Source organism: Neoarius graeffei, chromosome 13 (assembly GCF_027579695.1).
Source record: "Neoarius graeffei isolate fNeoGra1 chromosome 13, fNeoGra1.pri, whole genome shotgun sequence".
In the NCBI taxonomy this organism is placed as follows: domain Eukaryota; kingdom Metazoa; phylum Chordata; class Actinopteri; order Siluriformes; family Ariidae; genus Neoarius; species Neoarius graeffei.
In genome coordinates this window covers 1,203,243-1,225,431 of record NC_083581.1, presented here as the reverse complement: position 1 = coordinate 1,225,431, position 22,189 = coordinate 1,203,243, and the positions used below count along the sequence as shown (strand labels likewise).

The following is a 22,189-nucleotide window of genomic DNA, read 5'->3' as shown; positions in this document are numbered from 1 at the left end:
TCTCTCTCTCTCTCTCTCTCTCTCTCACTCACTCACTCACTCACACTCTCTCTCTCTCACTCACTCACTCACTCACACTCTCTCACTCACTCTCTCTCTCTCACTCACTCACACACTCTCTCTCTCTCACTCACTCACACTCTCTCTCTCTCACTCACTCACTCACTCTCTCTCTCTCTCTTTCTCACCTTGATGGTGTCCAGTGGATGTCCGGCGAACAGCAGGCACGTGCCCCCGACTCCACCGGCCATGAAGTTCTTTACCGGAGAGATGCGTCGCTCTCCCATCGCTCTCTCTCTCTCTCTCTCTCTCTCTCTCTCTCTCACTCACACACACTTCACCCTGTTGGTGACAGTTACACACAGGGTCAGTTAAAGTTTCACACTGACTCACTGGCGCCCTCTACCGGCACACACACACACACACACACACACACACACACACACACAACTCTGTCTAATTATTGCCTGCACTCCAACTTTACACAGTGGTGCTTGAAAGTTTGTGAACCCTTTAGAATGTTCTATATTTCTGCATAAATATGACCTAAAACACCATCGGATTTTCACACAAGTCCTAAAAGTAGATAAAGAGAACCCAGTTAAACAAATGAGACAAAAATATTATACTTGGTCATTTATTTATTGAGGAAAGTGATCCAATATTACATATCTGTGAGTGGCAAAAGTATGTGAACCTCTAGGATTAGCAGTTAATTTGAAGGTGAAATTAGAGTCAGGTGTTTTCAATCAATGGGACGACAATCAGGTGTGAGTGGGCACCCTGTTTTATTTAAAGAACAGGGATCTATCAAAGTCTGAGCTTCACAACACATGTTTGTGGAAGTGTATCATGGCACGAACAAAGGAGATTTCTGAGGACCTCAGAAAAAGTGTTGTTGATGCTCATCAGACTGGAAAAGGTTACAAAACCATCTCTAAAGAGTTTGGACTCCACCAATCCACAGTCAGACAGATTGGGTACAAATGGAGGAAATTCAAGACCATTGTTACCCTCCCCAGGAGTGGGCGACCAACAAAGATCACTCCAACAGCAAGGCGTGTAATAGTCGGCGAGGCCACAAAGGACCCCAGGGTAACTTCTAAGCAACTGAAGGCCTCTCTCACATTGGCTAATGTTAATGTTCATGAGTCCACCATCAGGAGTACACTGAACAACAATGGCGTGCATGTCAGGGTTGCAAGGAGAAAGCCACTGCTCTCCAAAAAGAGCATTGCTGCTCGTCTGCAGTTTGCTAAAGATCATGTGGACAAGCCAGAAGGCTATTGGAAAAATGTTTTGTGGATGGATGAGACCAAAATAGAACTTTTTGGTTTAAATGAGAAACGTTATGTTTGGAGAAAGGAAAACACTACATTCCAGCATAAGAACCTTATCCCATCTGTGAAACATGGTGGTGGTAGTATCATGGTTTGGGCCTGGAGGAGGTTTTAACTCAAAATCTCACGATACATGGCCCCATTCATTCTTTCCTTTACACGGATCAGTCGTCCTGGTCCCTTTGCAGAAAAACAGCCCCAAAGCATGATGTTTCCACCCCCATGCTTTACAGTAGGTATGGTGTTCTTTGGATGCAACTCAGCATTCTTTCTCCTCCAAACACGACAAGTTGAGTTTTTACCAAAAAGTTCTATTTTGGTTTCATCTGACCATATGACATTCTCCCAATCCTCTTCTGGATCATCCAAATGCTCTCTAGCAAACTTCAGACGGGCCTGGACATGTACTGGCTTAAGCAGGGGGACACGTCTGGCACTGCAGGATTTGAGTCCCTGGCGGCGTAGTGTGTTACTGATGGTAGCCTTTGTTACTTTGGTCCCAGCTCTCTGCAGGTCATTCACTAGGTCCCCCCGTGTGGTTCTGGGATTTTTGCTCACCGTTCTTGTGATCATTTTGACCCCACGGGGTGAGATCTTGCGTGGAGCCCCAGATTGAGGGAGATTATCAGTGGTCTTGTATGTCTTCCATTTTCTAATAATTGCTCCCACAGTTGATTTCGTCACACCAAGCTGCTTACCTATTGCAGATTCAGTCTTCCCAGCCTGGTGCAGGTCTACAATTTTGTTTCTGGTGTCCTTTGACAGCTCTTTGGTCTTGGCCATAGTGGAGTTTGGAGTGTGACTGTTTGAGGTTGTGGACAGGTGTCTTTTATACTGATAACGAGTTCAAACAGGTGCCATTAATACAGGTAATGAGTGGAGGACAGAGGAGCCTCTTAAAGAAGAAGTTACAGGTCTGTGAGAGCCAGAAATCTTGCTTGTTTGTAGGTGACCAAATACTTATTTTACCGAGGAATTTACCAATTAATTCATTAAAAATCCTACAATGTGATTTCCTGGATTCTTTCCCCCCATTCTGTCTCTCATAGTTGAAGTATACCTATGATGAAAATTACAGGCCTCTCTCATCTTTTTAAGTGGGAGAACTTGCACAATTGGTGACTGACTAAATACTTTTTTGCCCCGCTGTATAAAGGGTATAAATAAGTACCGTAGAGGGTACTGCCCCAGTGACAAGCTGTTGTACCCCTAAAGGTAAAATAATTAAATAATACTGTCTGGCTTTTTTTCATGATCTTTCAGATATATTCCATTCAGCAAGCATAATACTGAATGAGTCAAAGACGAGTAGCTGAATGGAATATATCTGATAGACCATGAAAAAAAGCCATTATCTCATCTCATCTCATTATCTGTAGCCGCTTTATCCTGTTCTACAGGGTCGCAGGCGAGCTGGATCCTATCCCAGCTGACTACGGGCGAAAGGCAGGGTTCACCCTGGACAAGTCGCCAGGTCATCACAGGGCTGACACATAGACACAGACAACCATTCACACTCACACCTACGCTCAATTTAGAGTCACCAGTTAACCTAACCTGCATGTCTTTGGACTGTGGGGGAAACCGGAGCACCCGGAGGAAACCCACGCGGACACGGGGAGAACATGCAAACTCCGCACAGAAAGGCCCTCGCCGGCCACGGGGCTTGAACCCAGACCTTCTTGCTGTTAGGCGACAGCGCTAACCACTACACCACCGTGCCACCCAAAAAGCCATTATTATTATTATTATTATTATTATTATTATTATTATACATACATACTCTCTTCATATAAGCATATCAATATACTTGAACCCCAATGTGAGTTTAACCGCGATTCGGCGCCGTCAGTGCAGCAATGAAGTCACCTTCCAGCCAGTGTAGCGTTCATCAGTAGTGTTAGCGGATGCTAATAAAGCAGTCAGTGCTATCAAGAGCAAGTAGCACAGGCTAATGACTAAGAAACTAAGGCCCTGTCCACACGGCAACAGATTCAGGTGAATCTGATAAAATTGTTTATCATTTCAGCCTGGCATCCACACGGCACCAGCATTTTGGGTGCCCCAAAACTAAATCTTTTGAGAACGGGTTCCAGAGTGAAAAAATCTGGCAACGGCGCCGTTGCGAAGTCGTCTGGATGAGTAGAACGGATTTGTTTATGATGACGTCACAACCACATGACTGTCAGTGCTTCACGCCGGGTAGAAGTGTAACGAACTCAGGCGCGTAACTATAGCAGGTTCAGCCGGTTCAGCTGCACCTGGGCCCGTGACCGTCGGGGGCCCGTTGCGGATTTTTTTTTTTTTTTACAAATCCATCAAATAAACGCTACATAAAATGATAATAGGTCTTTGTTGTCATTCTATTTCGCAAAAGTAACTTTGTTTCTATTGAGATTACAAGGAATTCTGGGTAGGCTGATCTGGGTAGACTGATCTCAGTATCTTTGATGTCTGCATATTTCCATTATCGTTGCGAGCGAAACAATGCCCTTCAAACACAAAAGCGGCTCCAAGAAGCGGCAGGAGCATAGGGAAGAACAGGAAAGGGTGGCAAAACTGCCGAAATTGGACAAATTTGGATTCACCAAGAGCAGTGAATTTCAGGGCTCATAGGGAGGTACTGGGACAGCCCAATAGTGGGAATTTTCTTTCTATAATTGAGCTACTCGCGCGTTACGACCCTGTGCTGAAAGAGCTCATAAGCCGACCACAGGGTTCCATTAAATACCTAAGTCCAGTCATCCAAAACGAGCTCATTCACATATTATCCTTGAGAGTTCAGCACACAATCGCAGCAGATATTAATGACGCTCCCTTTTTTCCATCATAATGGATAGTACACAGGATCTGTCCAAGCACGACCAACTCAGTCAAGTATACAGATATGTAACAATAGTTCGAAATGCGATGGACAAAGCTATCGATGTAAAGATAATGGAGTCATTTCTGGGATTTGTGGAGACAGTCGATACATCCGCAGGTGAGTTGGCAGTTAATGTGCTGGACAGCATCACGCGCAACGGTCTTGACTTGTCAAAATGTCGTGGACAGGGTTACGACGGAGCCGCAAATAGTGGCATTTACTCAGGGGTGCAGGCCAGAATAAGGGAGAGTGAGCTGCTTGCGACACATGTTCACTGTGCAGCGCACAATTTGAATTTGGTATTAAATGATGCAGTGAAAAACATCTCAGAGATTGACCGGTTTTATGACACGATAGAACACATCTACACATTCTTTGGAAACAGCATTAACAGATGGAACATGCTCAGTGGCATAATAACAGCAGATGGCTCAGATCACCCAGCTGTGACTCTGAAGCGATTATGCCCCACTCGCTGGTCCTCCAGATTCGATTCCCTCAGTGCTATACGGTACAGGTATGTGGATGTAATGCGGGCGCTGACAAAAATAGGTCTGACAAGTGACAAAAGGGATGAGCGTAACGAAGATGCTGGGCTTGTGAAATTAATGGAAAATTTTAGTTTCATTTTTTTGCTGGTTATGCAGACAAGTGTTGGAGACTGTCAATGCTGTGTCAAAAACATTCCAAAAAGCAGACACAGAATTGCAGACCGCAATTCAATTGCTGGAAAATGCTATAAAAGTCCTCTCTGACTACCGGGGTGCATTTGACCAGGCCAAGACTTCAGCGCAGACGCTCACAAATAAATGGGGGGTTCAAAGCGCATTCGAAAATGTTAGAGCAAGGAGAGTGAAGCGTCACTTTGACGAACTCTCTGAAGATGAGCGTTTTACCGACACAGAGAGTTATTTCAGAGTGCATATTTTTAATGCCACTCTGGACATAATAATCACACAACTCTCTCAAAGATTTACAAGTATGCGGGAAACTTGTCGTTTGTTTGAGGCTTTGCGTCCTACCACCCTTCAGCTGGCAGGTGATGTTGACCTGCTTGAAAAAGCGAAACGTTTGTCTGACTTTTATGCCAGGGACATTGCACCAACGTTCCCAACTCAACTCCTTTCGTTTAGGTCTTGTTTTAAATCAGAGATTGCACAAAAGACATCAATTTTACAACTGGCCAAAATGCTTGTGGTGGATTATGACACTGTAACATCCACATTCGGGGAAGTGTGTACTGCGCTCATGCTGTTTCTGACATTACCTGTGACTGTGGCAACAGCTGAGCGATCTTTTTCCAAACTCACACTTATTAAGACCTACCTAAGGAGCAGCATGGGACAGGAGAGGCTCAGTGGATTAGCTATACTGTCTATTGAAAACACGAGAGCTAGAGAATTAAATATTGGGGACATCGTTGATGATTTTGCACAACTTAAGGCTTGTAAGATGGCCTTCTAGTGATTCATGCACACTGAGGGTATATGAATATTTGTTTTCTTTGTTTCTGCACATGTGTATAGTTTCTGTGAAGTTCGTGTTTAAGCAAGCATACTGTAGCCTATCTAGCTTGCGGTTTCAGCAGAAGGCGAGGTTTCAGCGCTTTGAATGTTAGGCCTACTTCCATGCGCTAATGTCAATACAGTATTAGCCTATTTGATTGCCCTATACTATATTAATAAAATGATTTGGAAAGTTTTCCCATATCATTGACTCAATATTGTGGAGTGTGTTTTATTTACAATAATATAAACTACTTCTGTACTTCTGGTCCTTGAGGATTGTAGGCACCCATTATGTTAAATCCTCCCTTAAGTGTCACTATGCCCACTAGGGGGCCCGTATTCTACACGTCACACCGGGGCCCGCGGCAAGCTTCTTACGCCACTGAACGAACTCGATGTGAGTTGTCAACAAATCCTATAACTTGGTTCATGAAACGCGCTTACAAAATATTTTCACTGTGAATATTTATTGTGTAATGGTGCAAAGTGAGAGAGAGAGAGAGAGAGAGAGAGAGAGTGAGAGAATAGCCCTTAGGGCAGAGTCTTTAGTCCAAACACTGCGTAAGCAGTACCAAACCGTGCACCGCCCGTGCGCTTTCCAAAACCAAAAACAATCCCGCCAGCAAACATAGGAAAAAAAAAAAGGAGCGATCTCACCTCTTCAGATGTTGGTTTAAGTCCGACAATAACATTCCTCAAAAAGCGCGTAGAAGAACAAAGTAATCCATCAACGTGTAGCATTCAATTTATTCCGGACCATTAAAGAATTCTGGAGGATATCAGAATGTTGGCGTACCGGCTTCCATCTACCCCCGTTCATTCCTCTTTCCGCGTCTTTCGTTTTACGCTACTGATTAATAATCAAAACTTTATGTGGCTGATGCTACAAAAGAAGGGGTTTATGCGCATGCGTCTACTTCTTCTATTGTTCTGGTGTCTCCGATGGGACCGTCTTACAGCGCACGTAGAGGTGTGGCATGTGTATTGCATCTTTTTCAGCAAGCGTTGCGTTGCCATACGAGCCTGATATTTTACTGATCCGTTGCCCATGTGGACGTGATATTTAAAAAAAAAATCTCATTGCCGTTGTCATGTGGATGCAGCCTAAGGTTTCTGTCTCCAGACTCTTTTTCCACGCTGCACGCTCGCCACAGTATTTTTCACTCAGACTTAAGGATTCATTTCCGTGTAATTTACTGAGTTACTTTTAAAATCAACATCGACAGCTCCACACAACGGCACACAGCAACCTGGCAGCCTGACGCTAATCCCTTACAAAATCCTTTACTCTGTTGCTTTTTGGTGTCTGTCGAAGTTGTGGTTGAGCTCAAGTCCCAGCTCTCATAGTAACGGTTCGACACTGCTTGTAAATATGAGTGAAGAATATCTAATGAAGGTTTGGGAGCCGTTCAGTGTTCAATGCGTCTTTCTCTTTCCCAGCGAACAAAGAAATGCTTGTGTGCATGTGCAGTAGAAAAGTTTCTCATTGGATATTCGCATCAGCTCCAACGTTTGACGTCATGTTGTCTTGACAACCGTGCAATATCGTAAACCATATTCAACGCTCATTCTCCACTGGGTGGAGTGAAATAATACATGTAGGATAAGCGATATGCTAACAATATTGCATGCTATCAAACCAAATGAATGAAACCCGCTAGAAGGGAATAGAACATGTGTTTTTATTCCATCAAAAAAAAGTGTCATGTATGGATAATAAGCAGATCCTCCAGGATTTCGTGATGTTGCGATTTGCAACTTCAACGCAAATTCAACCAATCCCCGCGAATTCAGGGCGGTGTTGCAATTATATCCAATCACTGCAACTTTCCTGCAAATTGGACCAATCGTTGGCGTCGTCTTGAGGTGACGTCGACAAACTACCTTCTGCCTTACTTCCGTGTATATGTTCAAGAGAAGCAGCATGTGCGAGTCAGTGTTTATATCGGCTTAAATTTTGTTACTGAAAGTGTGTTATGTTTACAGTGAAGGACTGTGTGCACTTTACATTATTTTTTTTACTTAATACAAGAAATTAATGGGGGGCGACACGGTGGTGTAGTGGTTAGCGCTGTCGCCTCACAGCAAGAAGGTCCGGGTTCGAGCCCCGTGGCCGGCGAGGGCCTTTCTGTGCGGAGTTTGCATGTTCTCCCCGTGTCCGCGTGGGTTTCCTCCGGGTGCTCCGGTTTCCCCCACAGTCCAAAGACATGCAGGTTAGGTTAACTGGTGACTCTAAATTGAGCGTAGGTGTGAATGTGAGTGTGAATGGTTGTCTGTGTCTATGTGTCAGCCCTGTGATGACCTGGCGACTTGTCCAGGGTGAACCCCGCCTTTCACCCGTAGTCAGCTGGGATAGGCTCCAGCTCGCCTGCGACCCTGTAGAACAGGATAAAGCGGCTAGAGATAATGAGATGAGAAGAAATTAATGGATGCCAACATTTTTGCCAAAATGGTATTTTATTTTCCATTGTTTAGGCAGCTTCAGCATCATACTGTGAGATTCTGTTCAAATTGTTTTTTTTCTTCTATGAAGCCTGAGCCATTTATTTTATTAGTTTATAATTATTGTTTAATTTAGTCTTCAGGAGAGACTGCCTGCACACAGTACTAGTATTAATAGTGTTTTTTCTTCCATGAAAGCTGAGGCATTTATATTATATTTGAAGGTAACTTCATGTTGTGCTGTGAGGTTCTCTGCACTTTAACTTTTGAACCAACAGGTGCACTTGGATAAGTAAAGCCTGTTTTTCTTAGCCTGGGCCCGCCCATCCTAAGTGTGATGCAACACGGGGGACTGTTGCGAACTTAAGGCCAATTTATGCTGACAACGCAGTCCTCACAGATGGTGTCGCAGATGGCGTCTGCGTAGCCCCCCCTTCGCAGACGCTCTGCGCGCACCTCCCAAAAATTGTGACCACCACAGAAGCCTCGCAGACAGCGTCGCAGACAAGAGGGCTCTGATTGGTCCACTCTACATCCGCTGTACATGCACTTCCGCTTCCCTACTTTCCCGGTTTGGTTTGTTTTCACGACCGCCATTTTTAAAAACACGAGCGAAGATGGAGCAGCACGAAGAGCGGTTGATTGAGGAAGTGAGGAAGTATGTACAGTACATCTATACGACTCCAGTTCTAGTCATTATAAGTAACCAGAGGATAAACACTCCACTAACCACACCCACCAACTACTCCTAGTGATTTCGCGACTTCGCGCCCCCTTGCGTTGTGGCGGTGAATAACATCGCGCACGCCTATTACTCCCCGCTCAACGATAAATTAAAGCTATCTGCGAAAGCCTTGTCGCAAGAGCATGCAGAGGCCCTTAGTCTGGCAAGGCAAGCTATCTCCAGCTCTTCCAAGCTCCTGAAAAATCGGGAGCCAATCAACTTTGAGCATCTCCAACGGCCCTGGGTAGAGATGTGTTCAAGGCAGTGACGTAGTAGAACTGCGACCGGAAGCCATAGGTTGTTTACAGAATCTATTCACTAGAAACATTACGAACATGGAGCAGCGGCAAGCCTTTGATACAGCGGTAGATGCTGTATTGAAAGCATTCAACGGGAAGTTTCTCTCCATTTCTGCTCGTGTTATTATCTTCCTCTTCAGCTCCTCCTTCTTCTTCCTGTTACTCAAGCAGTTTCCGTTGCGTCACATACGTCAGAGGAAAGAGTGATGTGATTGGTTTAAGCTTCGTCACAGCCTTTTCTGGCTTCGACCAGTAGCAAACTGAGGCATTTCAGGGAGGCGGGTCAACCACGCGCTTTGGGAAACAGTTGGGCTTAATATCTTTGCCAGACCAAATGCTCGCAGAGCTTTGAAGTCGCGTTAGCCAGACTATATTTTTCTGCATTTTTGTAGTCCTGGCAGGTGCGCCGCTAGGGGGGGAAGTTAGGACGATTCTAAGGGCCTGGCACTGACAGGCGGGCCTGTGAGGGATATTAATATTATTTTAATAGTATTGCCTTGTGTAAGTTTTTGAAATAAAATATTTCATTTCATCTGTTAAAATAAGCAAATTATACATGGTTATGATTTGCTATAACATTTTTCTTGAATTATTTATGATATTGTCATTTCACCCCTCCTCCCTTTTTACTAATGGTACAGTGTGATTGTGGGCGGGGACAGTGAAATGTGTAGCTCCGTGTGTGCGCAGCGCCGCTATTAGCGCAGCTCAGATCAGCTGTCAGTTTTTCTATGTGCGCAACAGAGGTGAACATTCTAGAAGTTGCTAAGCAGGAGCAGGTGTGATGAATTATGAAGTCCGGATATCACACTGTGTGTGAAAAAGAAATCACCTTTTTTTCATAGGTATCTTTATAATTAAGTCTAGGTGTTTTGCCATTGTTCATGTGTGGATTTGTTGATATTGTTAAGTATTTAACTTTAATATTTTGCACATTAGCTGTGGTCAGAGATATCATTGCTATTGTTCATGTGTGGATTTACTGATACTGTTGCTAAGTATTTAACTTGAATATTTGAACATTTGCTGTGTTTTCTAATAAATGTGTGATGCCTAAAAGAAACCAAAAACACTGAGTGGATTTCTTGCAGTGCACTCTGTAACTGTATCAAAAAACTAGTGTAGTTATTCATCAAGGCATACATTTGATCACATACAATAAGTCAATAAATGGAGGAAACAAAAGAATGCATTTTGTAATCCTGATTATTGATGATGTTTGCTGGAGGGCTCTGGAGTCTCCATAATGTGCATACAGAATGTTATAAATCCATACTGATACAGTGATGCATGCAATTTCTCTCAACACAAACATTTGGATTGAATGAACTCCATAGGCTACTGAGTGGCCTAATAATAGTTGCTCATAAAAGAAAAAAAATATATATATATATCTTCCATATATATCATGGAATTTTCATTTTAAGGCAACAGTCTATTCAGTCTAATTCTGACAGTTCTGCATTTAAAATGTTCATATCCCAAATAATTGTATCACCTAAACTTGCTAGGTAGCTGATCACATGCATAGTAAAGTAGAAGTGCAGCCAAAAACAGACTTCAAATTCAGTTGCTTGCACTTGAAAATTTTACCAGGGGGCCCTAAATTGTAATCTTTCATAGGGCCCAAGATTTCTAGCGGCGCCCCTGAGTCCTGGTGATCTTTTATATTGGTAAAGTTGTTTACAGGAACATTTCTCAGTGTCTTTGTTTTTTTAATCAATAGTTTTTCAGTAATAACTTAATATTTAACATATCACTCAATTTTAATCACAAAAAGAGAAAATTGCAACAATTTCTCGCAACTTTCACTTCCTCACGCAATGTAATCGCAACAAAAACCTAAAAAACACCGCAACCTTCATCGCAATTTTTTGGAAAACCCCTGCAACATCAGACATTTTAGCCCGCAACAATCACAGAAAAGGCCCGCGGGATCCTGGGGGGACTGAAAAAAGGCCCGCGGGATCCTGGAGGGACTGAAAAAAGGCCCGCGAGATCCTGGGGGGACTGAAAAAAGGCCCGCGAGATCCTGGGGGGACTGAAAAAAGGCCCGCGGGATCCTGGGGGGACTGAAAAAAGGCCCGCGGGATCCTGGGGGGACTGAAAAAAGGCCCGCGGGATCCTGGGGGGACTGAAAAAAGGCCCGCGGGATCCTGGGGGGACTGAAAAAAGGCCCGCGGGATCCTGGGGGGACTGAAAAAAGGCCCGCGGGATCCTGGGGGGACTGAAAAAAGGCCCGCGGGATCCTGGGGGGACTGAAAAAAGGCCCGCGGGATCCTGGGGGGACTGAAAAAAGGCCCGCGGGATCCTGGGGGGACTGAAAAAAGGCCCGCGGGATCCTGGGGGGACTGAAAAAAGGCCTGCGGGATCCTGGGGGGACTGAAAAAAGGCCCGCGGGATCCTGGGGGGACTGAAAAAAGGCCCGTGGGATCCTGGGGGGACTGAAAAAAGGCCTGTGGGATCCTGGGGGGACTGAAAAAAGGCCTGTGGGATCCTGGGGGGACTGAAAAAAGGCCTGTGGGATCCTGGGGGGACTGGGCGTAGGGACTGGGGAATGAAGTTTATTTTCTGAAGTTTGGGTGGAGATTGAGAGCGCGCTGCTCCTCCGCGCCGCTAGGTGTCAGTGTGAGAGCGCCGCTGCTCCTCCTCAGGCGGGTTTCCGCAGCGCAGAAGGAGAAGCGGCAGTGTTTCCCGTGCAGAGGCGCTGTAGGCTAACGTGGCCTTCTGAGACACTCACAGCTGCGACTCCTCTCTCTCTCTCTCCGGGTTCCTCTCAGTGATGGCTGATGTGGAGCAGAGTTCCGCTTTACCGCCGCTGGACGGCATCAACGGCACCGAGAACGGAACCGACACCGTGAACGGAACCGCGGGCCGCTTCGTGGCTACAGCCGAGGGGACTGCGCTGGCGTACGGCAGCCTGGTGCTCATGGCCCTGCTGCCCATCTTCTTCGGAGCCCTGAGATCCCTCAGCACCTCCAAGAGCAAGGCGAGTCCTTCATCACCATCATCATCATCACCACCATAATAAAATAATAATAATAATAATAATAATCACCCTCATGATGGGCAGCTGTGGTTCTGAGGGAATGGACTGGGGCTCTTTACTGGAATTGTGCCATTAAACTGGATCCTGCCTTCACTTTATTCCCTTTTTCATAAACTTTAAACTCCAGCCTTCCTGTTAATAATAATAATAATAATAATAATAATAATAATAATAATCTTCCTGTCGGCTGATTGGTGGAGTTTGGTGGTTAGGGTGCATCAGTTTCCCCCTAAAAATGAAAAGTTCCTCCGATCATGATGCATTTTTGTTTTTATGTTCCTTTTGGTAAGAAAACACACTGGGTGAAATATTTTGACAAAATTCAAAAGTTTAATGGTGACACCAGGAGCTCAAAGTTATGGAAAAAGCTGCTATTTTATGACTTTTATGACAAAATTTCGATCACTTTTCATGAAACATTATGGCACCTTATAGAGTATACCAAATATCTTAGATACACATTTTTAGTCCATATTCTAAATATATTATCAAGCACAGTTTGAGTTTTAGCTGTTCATTGAATCATTGTTCAACTACTTTTAAACAATCCAAATGGATTATGAATCACATTAATGCTTCTCAATCCCTTGCAAAGGTTCTTAACATGATCTCTGGGTCACAAGAAATCAATAAATGGAGTCCAACATTGTGATTCAAACCTTACGCCAAAACATAAAATAAGCGTTTTTTGGCAAAAAATGAACCTCATGGTGCCACCATTAGACTTCTGAATATGGTCAAAAAATTTTACAGGATGTCTTTATTGGTGAAAAGGAACACCCAAACAAAAATGCATCAGAGTTTATGAAAGTGAGGGCAACTGATGCACCCTAGTATTGGCAGAGGAATGTTGTTTACTGCAGCAGGACTGGAGTTCATCATTAATTCCACTTTATTCTTCTTCAGTCTTCATCACTCAACTATAATCATTAAACATGATCAAATTACACCAGTTTAATTATAAATACATCATTCAGTCATAATTTATCACCACAGTAGCTCTAATAATATGTAGACTTCTGATTTACAGTGGGGCAAAAAAGTATTTAGTCAGCCACCAATTGTGCAAGTTCTCCCACTTAAAAAGATGAGAGAGGCCTGTAATTTTCATCATAGGTACACTTCAACTATGAGAGACAGAATGGGGGGAAAGAATCCAGGAAATCACATTGTAGGATTTTTAATGAATTAATTGGTAAATTCCTCGGTAAAATAAGTATTTGGTCACCTACAAACAAGCAAGGTTTCTGGCTCTCACAGACCTGTAACAACTTCTTTAAGAGGCTCCTCTGTCCTCCACTCGTTACCTGTATTAATGGCACCTGTTTGAACTCGTTATCAGTATAAAAGACACCTGTCCACAACCTCAAACAGTCACACTCCAAACTCCACTATGGCCAAGACCAAAGAGCTGTCAAAGGACACCAGAAACAAAATTGTAGACCTGCACCAGGCTGGGAAGACTGAATCTGCAATAGGTAAGCAGCTTGGTGTGAAGAAATCAACTGTGGGAGCAATTATTAGAAAATGGAAGACATACAAGACCACTGATAATCTCCCTCGATCTGGGGCTCCACACAAGATCTCACCCCGTGGGGTCAAAATGATCACAAGAACGGTGAGCAAAAATCCCAGAACCACACGGGGGGACCTAGTGAATGACCTGCAGAGAGCTGGGACCAAAGTAACAAAGGCTACCATCAGTAACACACTACGCCGCCAGGGACTCAAATCCTGCAGTGCCAGACGTGTCCCCCTGCTTAAGCCAGTACATGTCCAGGCCCGTCTGAAGTTTGCTAGAGAGCATTTGGATGATCCAGAAGAGGACTGGGAGAATGTCATATGGTCAGATGAAACCAAAATAGAACTTTTTGGTAAAAACTCAGCTTGTCGTGTTTGGAGGAGAAAGAATGCTGAGTTGCATCCAAAGAACACCATACCTACTGTGAAGCATGGGGGTGGAAACATCATGCTTTGGGGCTGTTTTTCTGCAAAGGGACCAGGACGACTGATCCGTGTAAAGGAAAGAATGAATGGGGCCATGTATTGTGAGATTTTGAGTGAAAACCTCCTTCCATCAGCAAGGGCATTGAAGATGAAACGTGGCTGGCTCTTTCAGCATGACAATGATCCCAAACACACTGCCCGGGCAACGAAGGAGTGGCTTCGTAAGAAGCATTTCAAGGTCCTGGAGTGGCCTAGCCAGTCTCCAGATCTCAACCCCATAGAAAATCTTTGGAGGGAGTTGAAAGTCGGTGTTGCCCAGCGACAGCCCCAAAACATCACTGCTCTAGAGGAGATCTGCATGGAGGAATGGGCCAAAATACCAGCAACAGTGTGTGAAAACCTTGTGAAGACTTACAGAAAACATTTGACCTCTGTCATTGCCAACAAAGGGTATATAACAAAGTATCGAGATGAACTTTTGTTATTGACCAAATACTTATTTTCCACCATAATTTGCAAATAAATTCATTAAAAATCCTACAATGTGATTTCCTGGATTCTTCCCCCCCATTCTGTCTCTCATAGTTGAAGTGTACCTATGATGAAAATTACAGGCCTCTCTCATCTTTTTAAGTGGGAGAACTTACACAATTGGTGACTGACTAAATACTTTTTTGCCCCACTGTACATAAAACATCCAGTTCAATTAGAACATTATTTATTCATCTATGAATTGGATTAAAAATTCCTCATTACGTTAATTTGAAGTAAATTAATAATTTATGAAAATTCTTTGTGTATCATTTTAGGCTGAATATATTTTGTGTGCGATATATAAACATACTTTCCTCTCATGCCCCTAATGGTGTGTGTGTCTTCCTCAAGCTCAGTTTCTCTGCCTGGGAGTTTGAGGTTCTGTACGGGATCTTAGCTGTTCCTCACACTGCGTTCTTCATCCTGCTCTAATAAGCATGGAGTTCCTGGGAAGAGACGCCACCTTGATGAATATGTCTCTCTAAAATCCCAATATATCAATAGTACCTTCACACACATGCACCTCCCCCATGCCGTGGGCACTGACTCTGATAACTTTCTCTGATAACAAACTGGATGGTCGTGTTCACCTTTGGCACTGAGAACTCAGTGTCCGGTTTTCCTGAAAACAAGCTGAAATGTGACTCATCTGACCACAGCACACGTTTCCACTGTCTTTCGGTCCATCTGAGATGAGTTCCAGCCCAGAGAAATCAGCAGCATTTCTGTATAGAATTGATAAATGTCTTCCTCTTTGTGTAATACAGTTGTGTAAAGTGATACCGGTTTTCTGAAGTCCTCCCGAGCCCATGTGGCTATATTTGTCACATTAGCATGGCGGTTTCTCAGGCGGTGCCGCCTGAGGGCTCGAAGCTCCTGCCCATTCAACAGTGGTTTCTGATCTCGCCCTTTACACACCGAGACGTCTCTGAATCTTTTCACAATACTATGGACTGTAGATTTTGAGAGCCATAAAATCTTGCATTGAGGTTTTTTTTTAATTTAGTTTTTATTTCAGTTTCATTCAAAATCATATATACAGAGTCATATATACAGAGTCATACAGGGGCGGTTTGCAGTCGAGTGTGAAGCGGCTGGGATGAGAATCAGCACCTCCAAGTCCGAGGCCATGGTTCTCGACCGGAAAAGGGTGGCTTGCCCTCTCCAGGTTGGTGGAGAAGTCCTGCCTCAAGTGGAGGAGTTTAAGTATCTCGGGATCTTGTTCACGAGTGAGGGAAGGATGGACCGTGAGATCGACAGGCGGATCGGTGCAGCCTCCGCAGTGATGCGGTCGCTTTACCGGTCCGTCGTGGTGAAGAAGGAGCTGAGCCAAAAGGCGAAGCTCTCAATTTACCGGTCGATCTACGTTCCGACTCTCACCTATGGTCATGAGCTTTGGGTAATGACAGAAAGAACAAGATCGCGGATACAAGCGGCCGAAATGAGTTTCCTTCGCAGGGTGGCTGGGCGCTCCCTTAGAGATAGGGTGAGAAGCACAGTCACTCGGGAGGAGCTCGGAGTAGAGCCGCTGCTCCTCCACATCGAGAGGAACCAGCTGAGGTGGCTCGGGCATCTTTTTCGGATGCCTCCTGGACGCCTCCCTGGGGAGGTGTTCCAGGCATGTCCCCCCGGGAGGAGGCCCCGGGGAAGACCCAGGACACGCTGGAGGGACTATGTCTCTCGGCTGGCCTGGGAACGCCTCGGTGTTCTTCCCGAGGAGCTGGCCGAGGTGTCTGGGGAGAGGGAAGTTTGGGCTTCCATGCTTAGACTGCTGCCTCCGCGACCCGGTCCTGGATAAGCGGAAGGAGACGAGACGAGACGAGAGTCATATTCATCATAACTGCTGTTTTTCAATACACATGGCAACAACTATGATACAACAAGGGAGACGGAGACTATAATGACAAAGAAAAATATAAAACAAAATAGAATTAAAAAAAAAGATTAATAATATAGATCAGATTCATATTGTATGGGTTCCACACTATAGCAGTAAACCCATGGCAGGGCTCCACCTTCTAGTGAATATATCTTTTTGAAGTCTCAGGGAATGTGTTATTTGTTCCATTTGATATATTTCCTTTATTTTTTCTGTCCACATGTTGTATGTTGGAGGGTCAGGCTTCAACCACCTTACTGTAAGGCATTTAATTGCTGTTGCTAGCAGTATCTGTAAAAGAGATTTTTTTTGGCTCGTCCTTCGATGCCTCTTGGTAATAGATCTAGTAGAGCCACCATTGGGTCCATTGTAATATTTCCACCAAATACTTTAAGTGTTTCAAACACTTCCTCCCAGAACGTTTCGAGCATAACCAAAGTATGTGGATCTGATTGCCAATGTGTGGGCCACAGTTTCTCCAGCATTTATTTGAGCTTGTAGTGTTAAATTTAGCCATAATTTCAGGTGTCTGAAAGAACCTCATTATTACCTTCAATTTAAATTCCCTCCATACATTCGAGTTAGTTACAAAATGTACTTCAGTACATATTTCTTCCCACATATCATGTGATATGTTGGAGTTAATTTCAATTTCCCATCTCTCTTTAATCTGTGCAGTATTATTCAAATTCATGCCCAAGAATATTTGGTAGCATGGGCTTATTAATTTCTTATCCCACTTTCTTGTTTGTACTTTCATCAATAATTCTTCAGTTAGCGTTGGTTTAGCAACTTTGACCCAGTGTTTGTGTTTTAATAAGAAATCCCTTAACTGCAAGTACCTGAAGAAATCTGTGCTTCCAATTGTGCAAGTTCTCCCACTTAAAAAGATGAGAGAGGCCTGTAATTTTCATCATAGGTACACTTCAACTATGAGAGACAGAAGGAGAAAAAAAATCCAGAAAATCACATTGTCTGATTTTTTTAAAGAATTTATTTGCAAATTATGGTGGAAAATAAGTATTTGGTCAATAACAAAAGTTCATCTCAATACTTTGTTATATACCCTTTGTTGGCAATGACAGAGGTCAAATGTTTTCTGTAAGTCTTCACAAGGTTTTCACACACTGTTGCTGGTATTTTGGCCCATTCCTCCATGCAGATCTCCTCTAGAGCAGTGATGTTTTGGGGCTGTCGCTGGGCAACACGGACTTTCAGCTCCCTCCAAAGATTTTCTATGGGGTTGAGATCTGGAGACTGGCTAGGCCACTCCAGGACCTTGAAATGCTTCTTACGAAGCCACTCCTTCGTTGCCCGGGCGGTGTGTTTGGGATCATTGTCATGCTGAAAGAGCCAGCCACGTTTCATCTTCAATGCCCTTGCTGATGGAAGGAGGTTTTCACTCAAAATCTCACAATACATGGCCCCATTCATTCTTTCCTTTACACGGATCAGTCGTCCTGGTCCCTTTGCAGAAAAACAGCCCCAAAGCATGATGTTTCCACCCCCATGCTTCACAGTAGGTATGGTGCTCTTTGGATGCAACTCAGCATTCTTTCTCCTCCAAACACAAGTTGAGTTTTTACCAAAAAGTTCTATTTTGGTTTCATCTGACCATATGACATTCTCCCAATCCTCTTCTGGATCATCCAAATGCTCTCTAGCAAACTTCAGACGGGCCTGGACATGTACTGGCTTAAGCAGGGGGACACGTCTGGCACTGCAGGATTTGAGTCCCTGGCAGTGTAGTGTGTTACTGATGGTAGCCTTTGTTACTTTGGTCCCAGCTCTCTGCAGGTCATTCACTAGGTCCCCCCGTGTGGTTCTGGGATTTTTGCTCACCGTTCTTGTGATCATTTTGACCCCACGGGGTGAGATCTTGCGTGGAGCCCCAGATCGAGGGAGATTATCAGTGGTCTTGTATGTCTTCCATTTTCTAATAATTGCTCCCACAGTTGATTTCTTCACACCAAGCTGCTTACCTATTGCAGATTCAGTCTTCCCAGCCTGGTGCAGGTCTACAATTTTGTTTCTGGTGTCCTTTGACAGCTCTTTGGTCTTGGCCATAGTGGAGTTTGGAGTGTGACTGACTGAGGTTGTGGACAGGTGTCTTTTATACTGATAACGAGTTCAAACAGGTGCCATTAATACAGGTAACGAGTGGAGGACAGAGGAGCCTCTTAAAGAAGTTGTTACAGGTCTGTGAGAGCCAGAAATCTTGCTTGTTTGTAGGTGACCAAATACTTATTTTACCGAGGAATTTACCAATTAATTCATTAAAAATCCTACAATGTGATTTCCTGGATTCTTTCCCCCCATTCTGTCTCTCATAGTTGAAGTGTACCTATGATGAAAATTACAGGCCTCTCTCATCTTTTTAAGTGGGAGAACTTGCACAATTGGTGACTGACTAAATACTTTTTTGCCCTGCTGTATATCCAATATTTTGTAAGTGCTGAAATTTTTTAGATAGGCCAAATGTAGATTTTATTGCCTTCCATATTTTTAACGTGATTTTGGTCCATTGGGGGCGGCACGGTGGTGTAGTGGTTAGCGCTGTCGCCTCACAGCAAGAAGGTCCGGGTTTGAGCCCCGTGGCCGGCGAGGGCCTTTCTGTGTGGAGTTTGCATGTTCTCCCCGTGTCCACGTGGGTTTCCTCCGGGTGCTCCGGTTTCCCCCACAGTCCAAAGACATGCAGGTTAGGTTAACTGGTGACTCTAAATTGACCGTAGGTGTGAATGTGAGTGTGAATGGTTGTCTGTGTCAGCCCTGTGATGACCTGGCGACTTGTCCAGGGTGAACCCCGCCTTTCGCCCGTAGTCAGCTGGGATAGGATCCAGCTTGCCTGCGACCCTGAAGAACAGGATAAAGCGGCTACAGATAATGACATGAGATGGACATGTAGGAATGGCAAGGCCAGTAAAGGTCTTTGACATAAACTCTTCAATATCGAGCCAGCGTACATGATAGGTCCTGAATCCATATTATTAAGGGTTTTAGTTGCGCAGCCCAAAAGTAATATCTCAAATTAGGTAGTTTGAGCCCTCCCTTTGCTTTAGATAACTAACATTTTTTAGTCTGATTCTTGGTCGCCTTCTCTGCTAGATAAATATTGAGATTAGTTTGTCCAATTTGTCAAATGTAGTTTTGGGGATGTCAGTAGGTAACATTTGATAGTAATTTAGGCAGCACATTCATACGGACACTCTCGATGCGGCCCAGTAGAGATGGGGCGATATTGACCATTGGTCCAAGTCCTTACTAATGTTTTGGATTAAACTTCTGTAATTGAAATCGTACAGTTTTCCTAATGAAGGTGGTGTATGAATGCCCAGATATTTAATGCCATCTACTGGCCATTTAAACCCACTCTGTAATTTAGTTGTATCGGAGATGTTGCCACCTGCTGTATATCCATGGCCATTGTTTTGTCCACGTTTAACTTGTAGCCTGAGAAGTATCCATACGTGGAAATGATGTCCTTTAAGTATGGTATTGTTGTTATAGCTTTTGTAAGATACAGCAGTACGTCATCTGCATACATTGAAATTTTTTGCTGTTCTCCATTTATTGTAACCCCCTTTATATTATCATCATCCCTAATCAGCTGTGCTAGTGGTTCAATACTGATATCAAATAACAAAGGAGATAGTGAGCAACCTTGTCTACACCCACGTTCTAGGGTGAAGCGGTCTGAGAGAAACTCGTTCACCTTAACTGCGGATTGTGGATCCGAATATAAGGTTTGTATCCATTTGATGAAGTTTAGGTCAAATTGGAATCGTTTCAGAGTTTGAAGTGGGTATTGCCAGGATACTCAATCGAATGCTTTCATGGCCGAATGCTTTCATGGCATCTGAGGATAGTATCACTGACTCCTTTAACTTTTGGGTGTGTCATTAAATTTAACAACCTTCTGATGATGTCCCCATAGTATCTTCCCTTTATGAACCCTGTCTGATCGGGATGGATAATTTCTGTAGTAATTTTATTGACACATCTCTCCAGAATCGCTGTTAAAATCCGTAAATCTGTATTCAATGACGAGATCGGCCTGCATGATTGGCATTTGGTGGGATCTTTTCCATCTTTATGTATTACCACTATAGTAGCCTCTCTCCAGGAGGGGGCCATAGTTCCAGATTGTAATGCATGATGGTAAGCGTGTAGTAATAAGGGTGATATAATCTTTATAAAAGCTTTATAAAATTTGTTACTATACCCGTCTGGGCCGGGGCTTTTATTGTTTCAGTGTGGAGGTTATCTGACGTATTTCCAGGTCTGTGATTGGTTCATCCAATTCTCTTGCCATAGATTCAGGTAGCTCTTTTAATTTGATGTCTTTTAAAAATTGTGCCAATTCCTCATCATTTTAGATTAGATTAGATAAAACTTTATTGATCCCTTTGGGAGGGTTCCCAAAGCATCATTACAGATAAACGGAGAAAAGGAATAGAGGAAAACTTCTAGATAAATTAAAATAAATTAAGTATTTACATATGGGCAATTCCATGTAAATGTCAACCTCACCATGCAAAAATAAAGCAACATGTAATACATCAAAACCACTCCCAGAGATCTCACCTAGGCCTGTATTTTACAGATGTGAATAAGTTGAACCAGTTTGTAACCAACCTAATGTGTCACTGTCAGTCTTTCTTTCTTATAATGTAAAACCCAAGCTAAAATCAACTTTGATCATGTACAATTCTATATTATTGCCACAAGCCACAGAAATGTATGCTAAAATCCACAAAACAGCAAAACAATAGCCATCCTAAATATTATTTAAGAACTTTGATAGTTTTAGCTGATATTTAGAGAGTTTTTCAAAGTGTTATGGTGGTTAAATTGCTGATTTTCTAAACATATGCCATGTCTATTTCAGACGCGTCACATCCATAACGGAATTTCGTCACATCCATAACGCTGACTTTTCCTTCCGAAACTCTGCATGAAATACAAAATATTTTAAACAAAGATTTTTTAATATTCACCTTGGACCCCTCTATCAAACAGATATCTCCATTTTGACATTAGGTTTACAATTTCACAGAGTTTGATAAAAATGTACAGTCACCCAAGAAAAGTGATACTTTTTCTGTCACATCCATAACGCATCTTTTATTGGCGTTTTCTGGCATGCCCTAGATGTACTATGGGAATTGTTCTTGTTCTATCACTTCTCCAGTATGGTACAACCTTGAAATATGCAACACCTGTTTAAATACTGGGAGACGATAAAACATGCACTGGGTCATTTGTTGCCATTTTGAGTTCAAGTGTCACGTCCATAACGCTGGAATTGCTCATATACAAATATAAAACAAGATATGGGGAAGGGGGGAGAAGTGGGGTTAGGGTAAGTGTGTGTGTGGGGGGGAAGCAGAAAAGATATTGCACTTTATATTGCACATTGTCCAGTATTGCTTATTGTCAGTCTAGGCTATTGCTCCTTCCCGTCCTCTGTTACCCCTCCTCCCCCCCAGAGAGGAGTTGTACAGTCTGATGGCGTGAGGGACAAAGGAGTTATGAGTCTGTTCGTCCTGCACTTGGGAAGGAGCATTTTGTCACTGAACAGGCTCCTCTGGTTGCTGATGA

The 22,189-nt window shown here is 43.6% G+C and overlaps 2 protein-coding genes across 2 annotated transcripts in view; one reads left to right on the top strand and one right to left on the bottom strand.

Moving 5' to 3' along the window:
* si:dkey-150i13.2 (mitochondrial carnitine/acylcarnitine carrier protein) overlaps positions 1-287 on the bottom strand; it is a 77,058-nt gene extending 76,771 nt beyond the window's left edge. The window contains exon 1 of the mRNA XM_060937103.1: positions 189-287. Within this exon, the coding sequence (XP_060793086.1) occupies positions 189-287 (99 nt within the window). The remainder of the gene's footprint in view (positions 1-188) is intronic.
* An 11,555-nt stretch (positions 288-11,842) lies between these two features.
* The window catches only part of hm13 (histocompatibility (minor) 13), a 55,125-nt gene continuing 44,778 nt past the window's right edge, over positions 11,843-22,189 (top strand). The window contains exon 1 of the mRNA XM_060937098.1: positions 11,843-12,168. Coding sequence (XP_060793081.1) covers positions 11,962-12,168 — 207 coding nt within the window. The 5' untranslated portion in view covers positions 11,843-11,961. The remainder of the gene's footprint in view (positions 12,169-22,189) is intronic.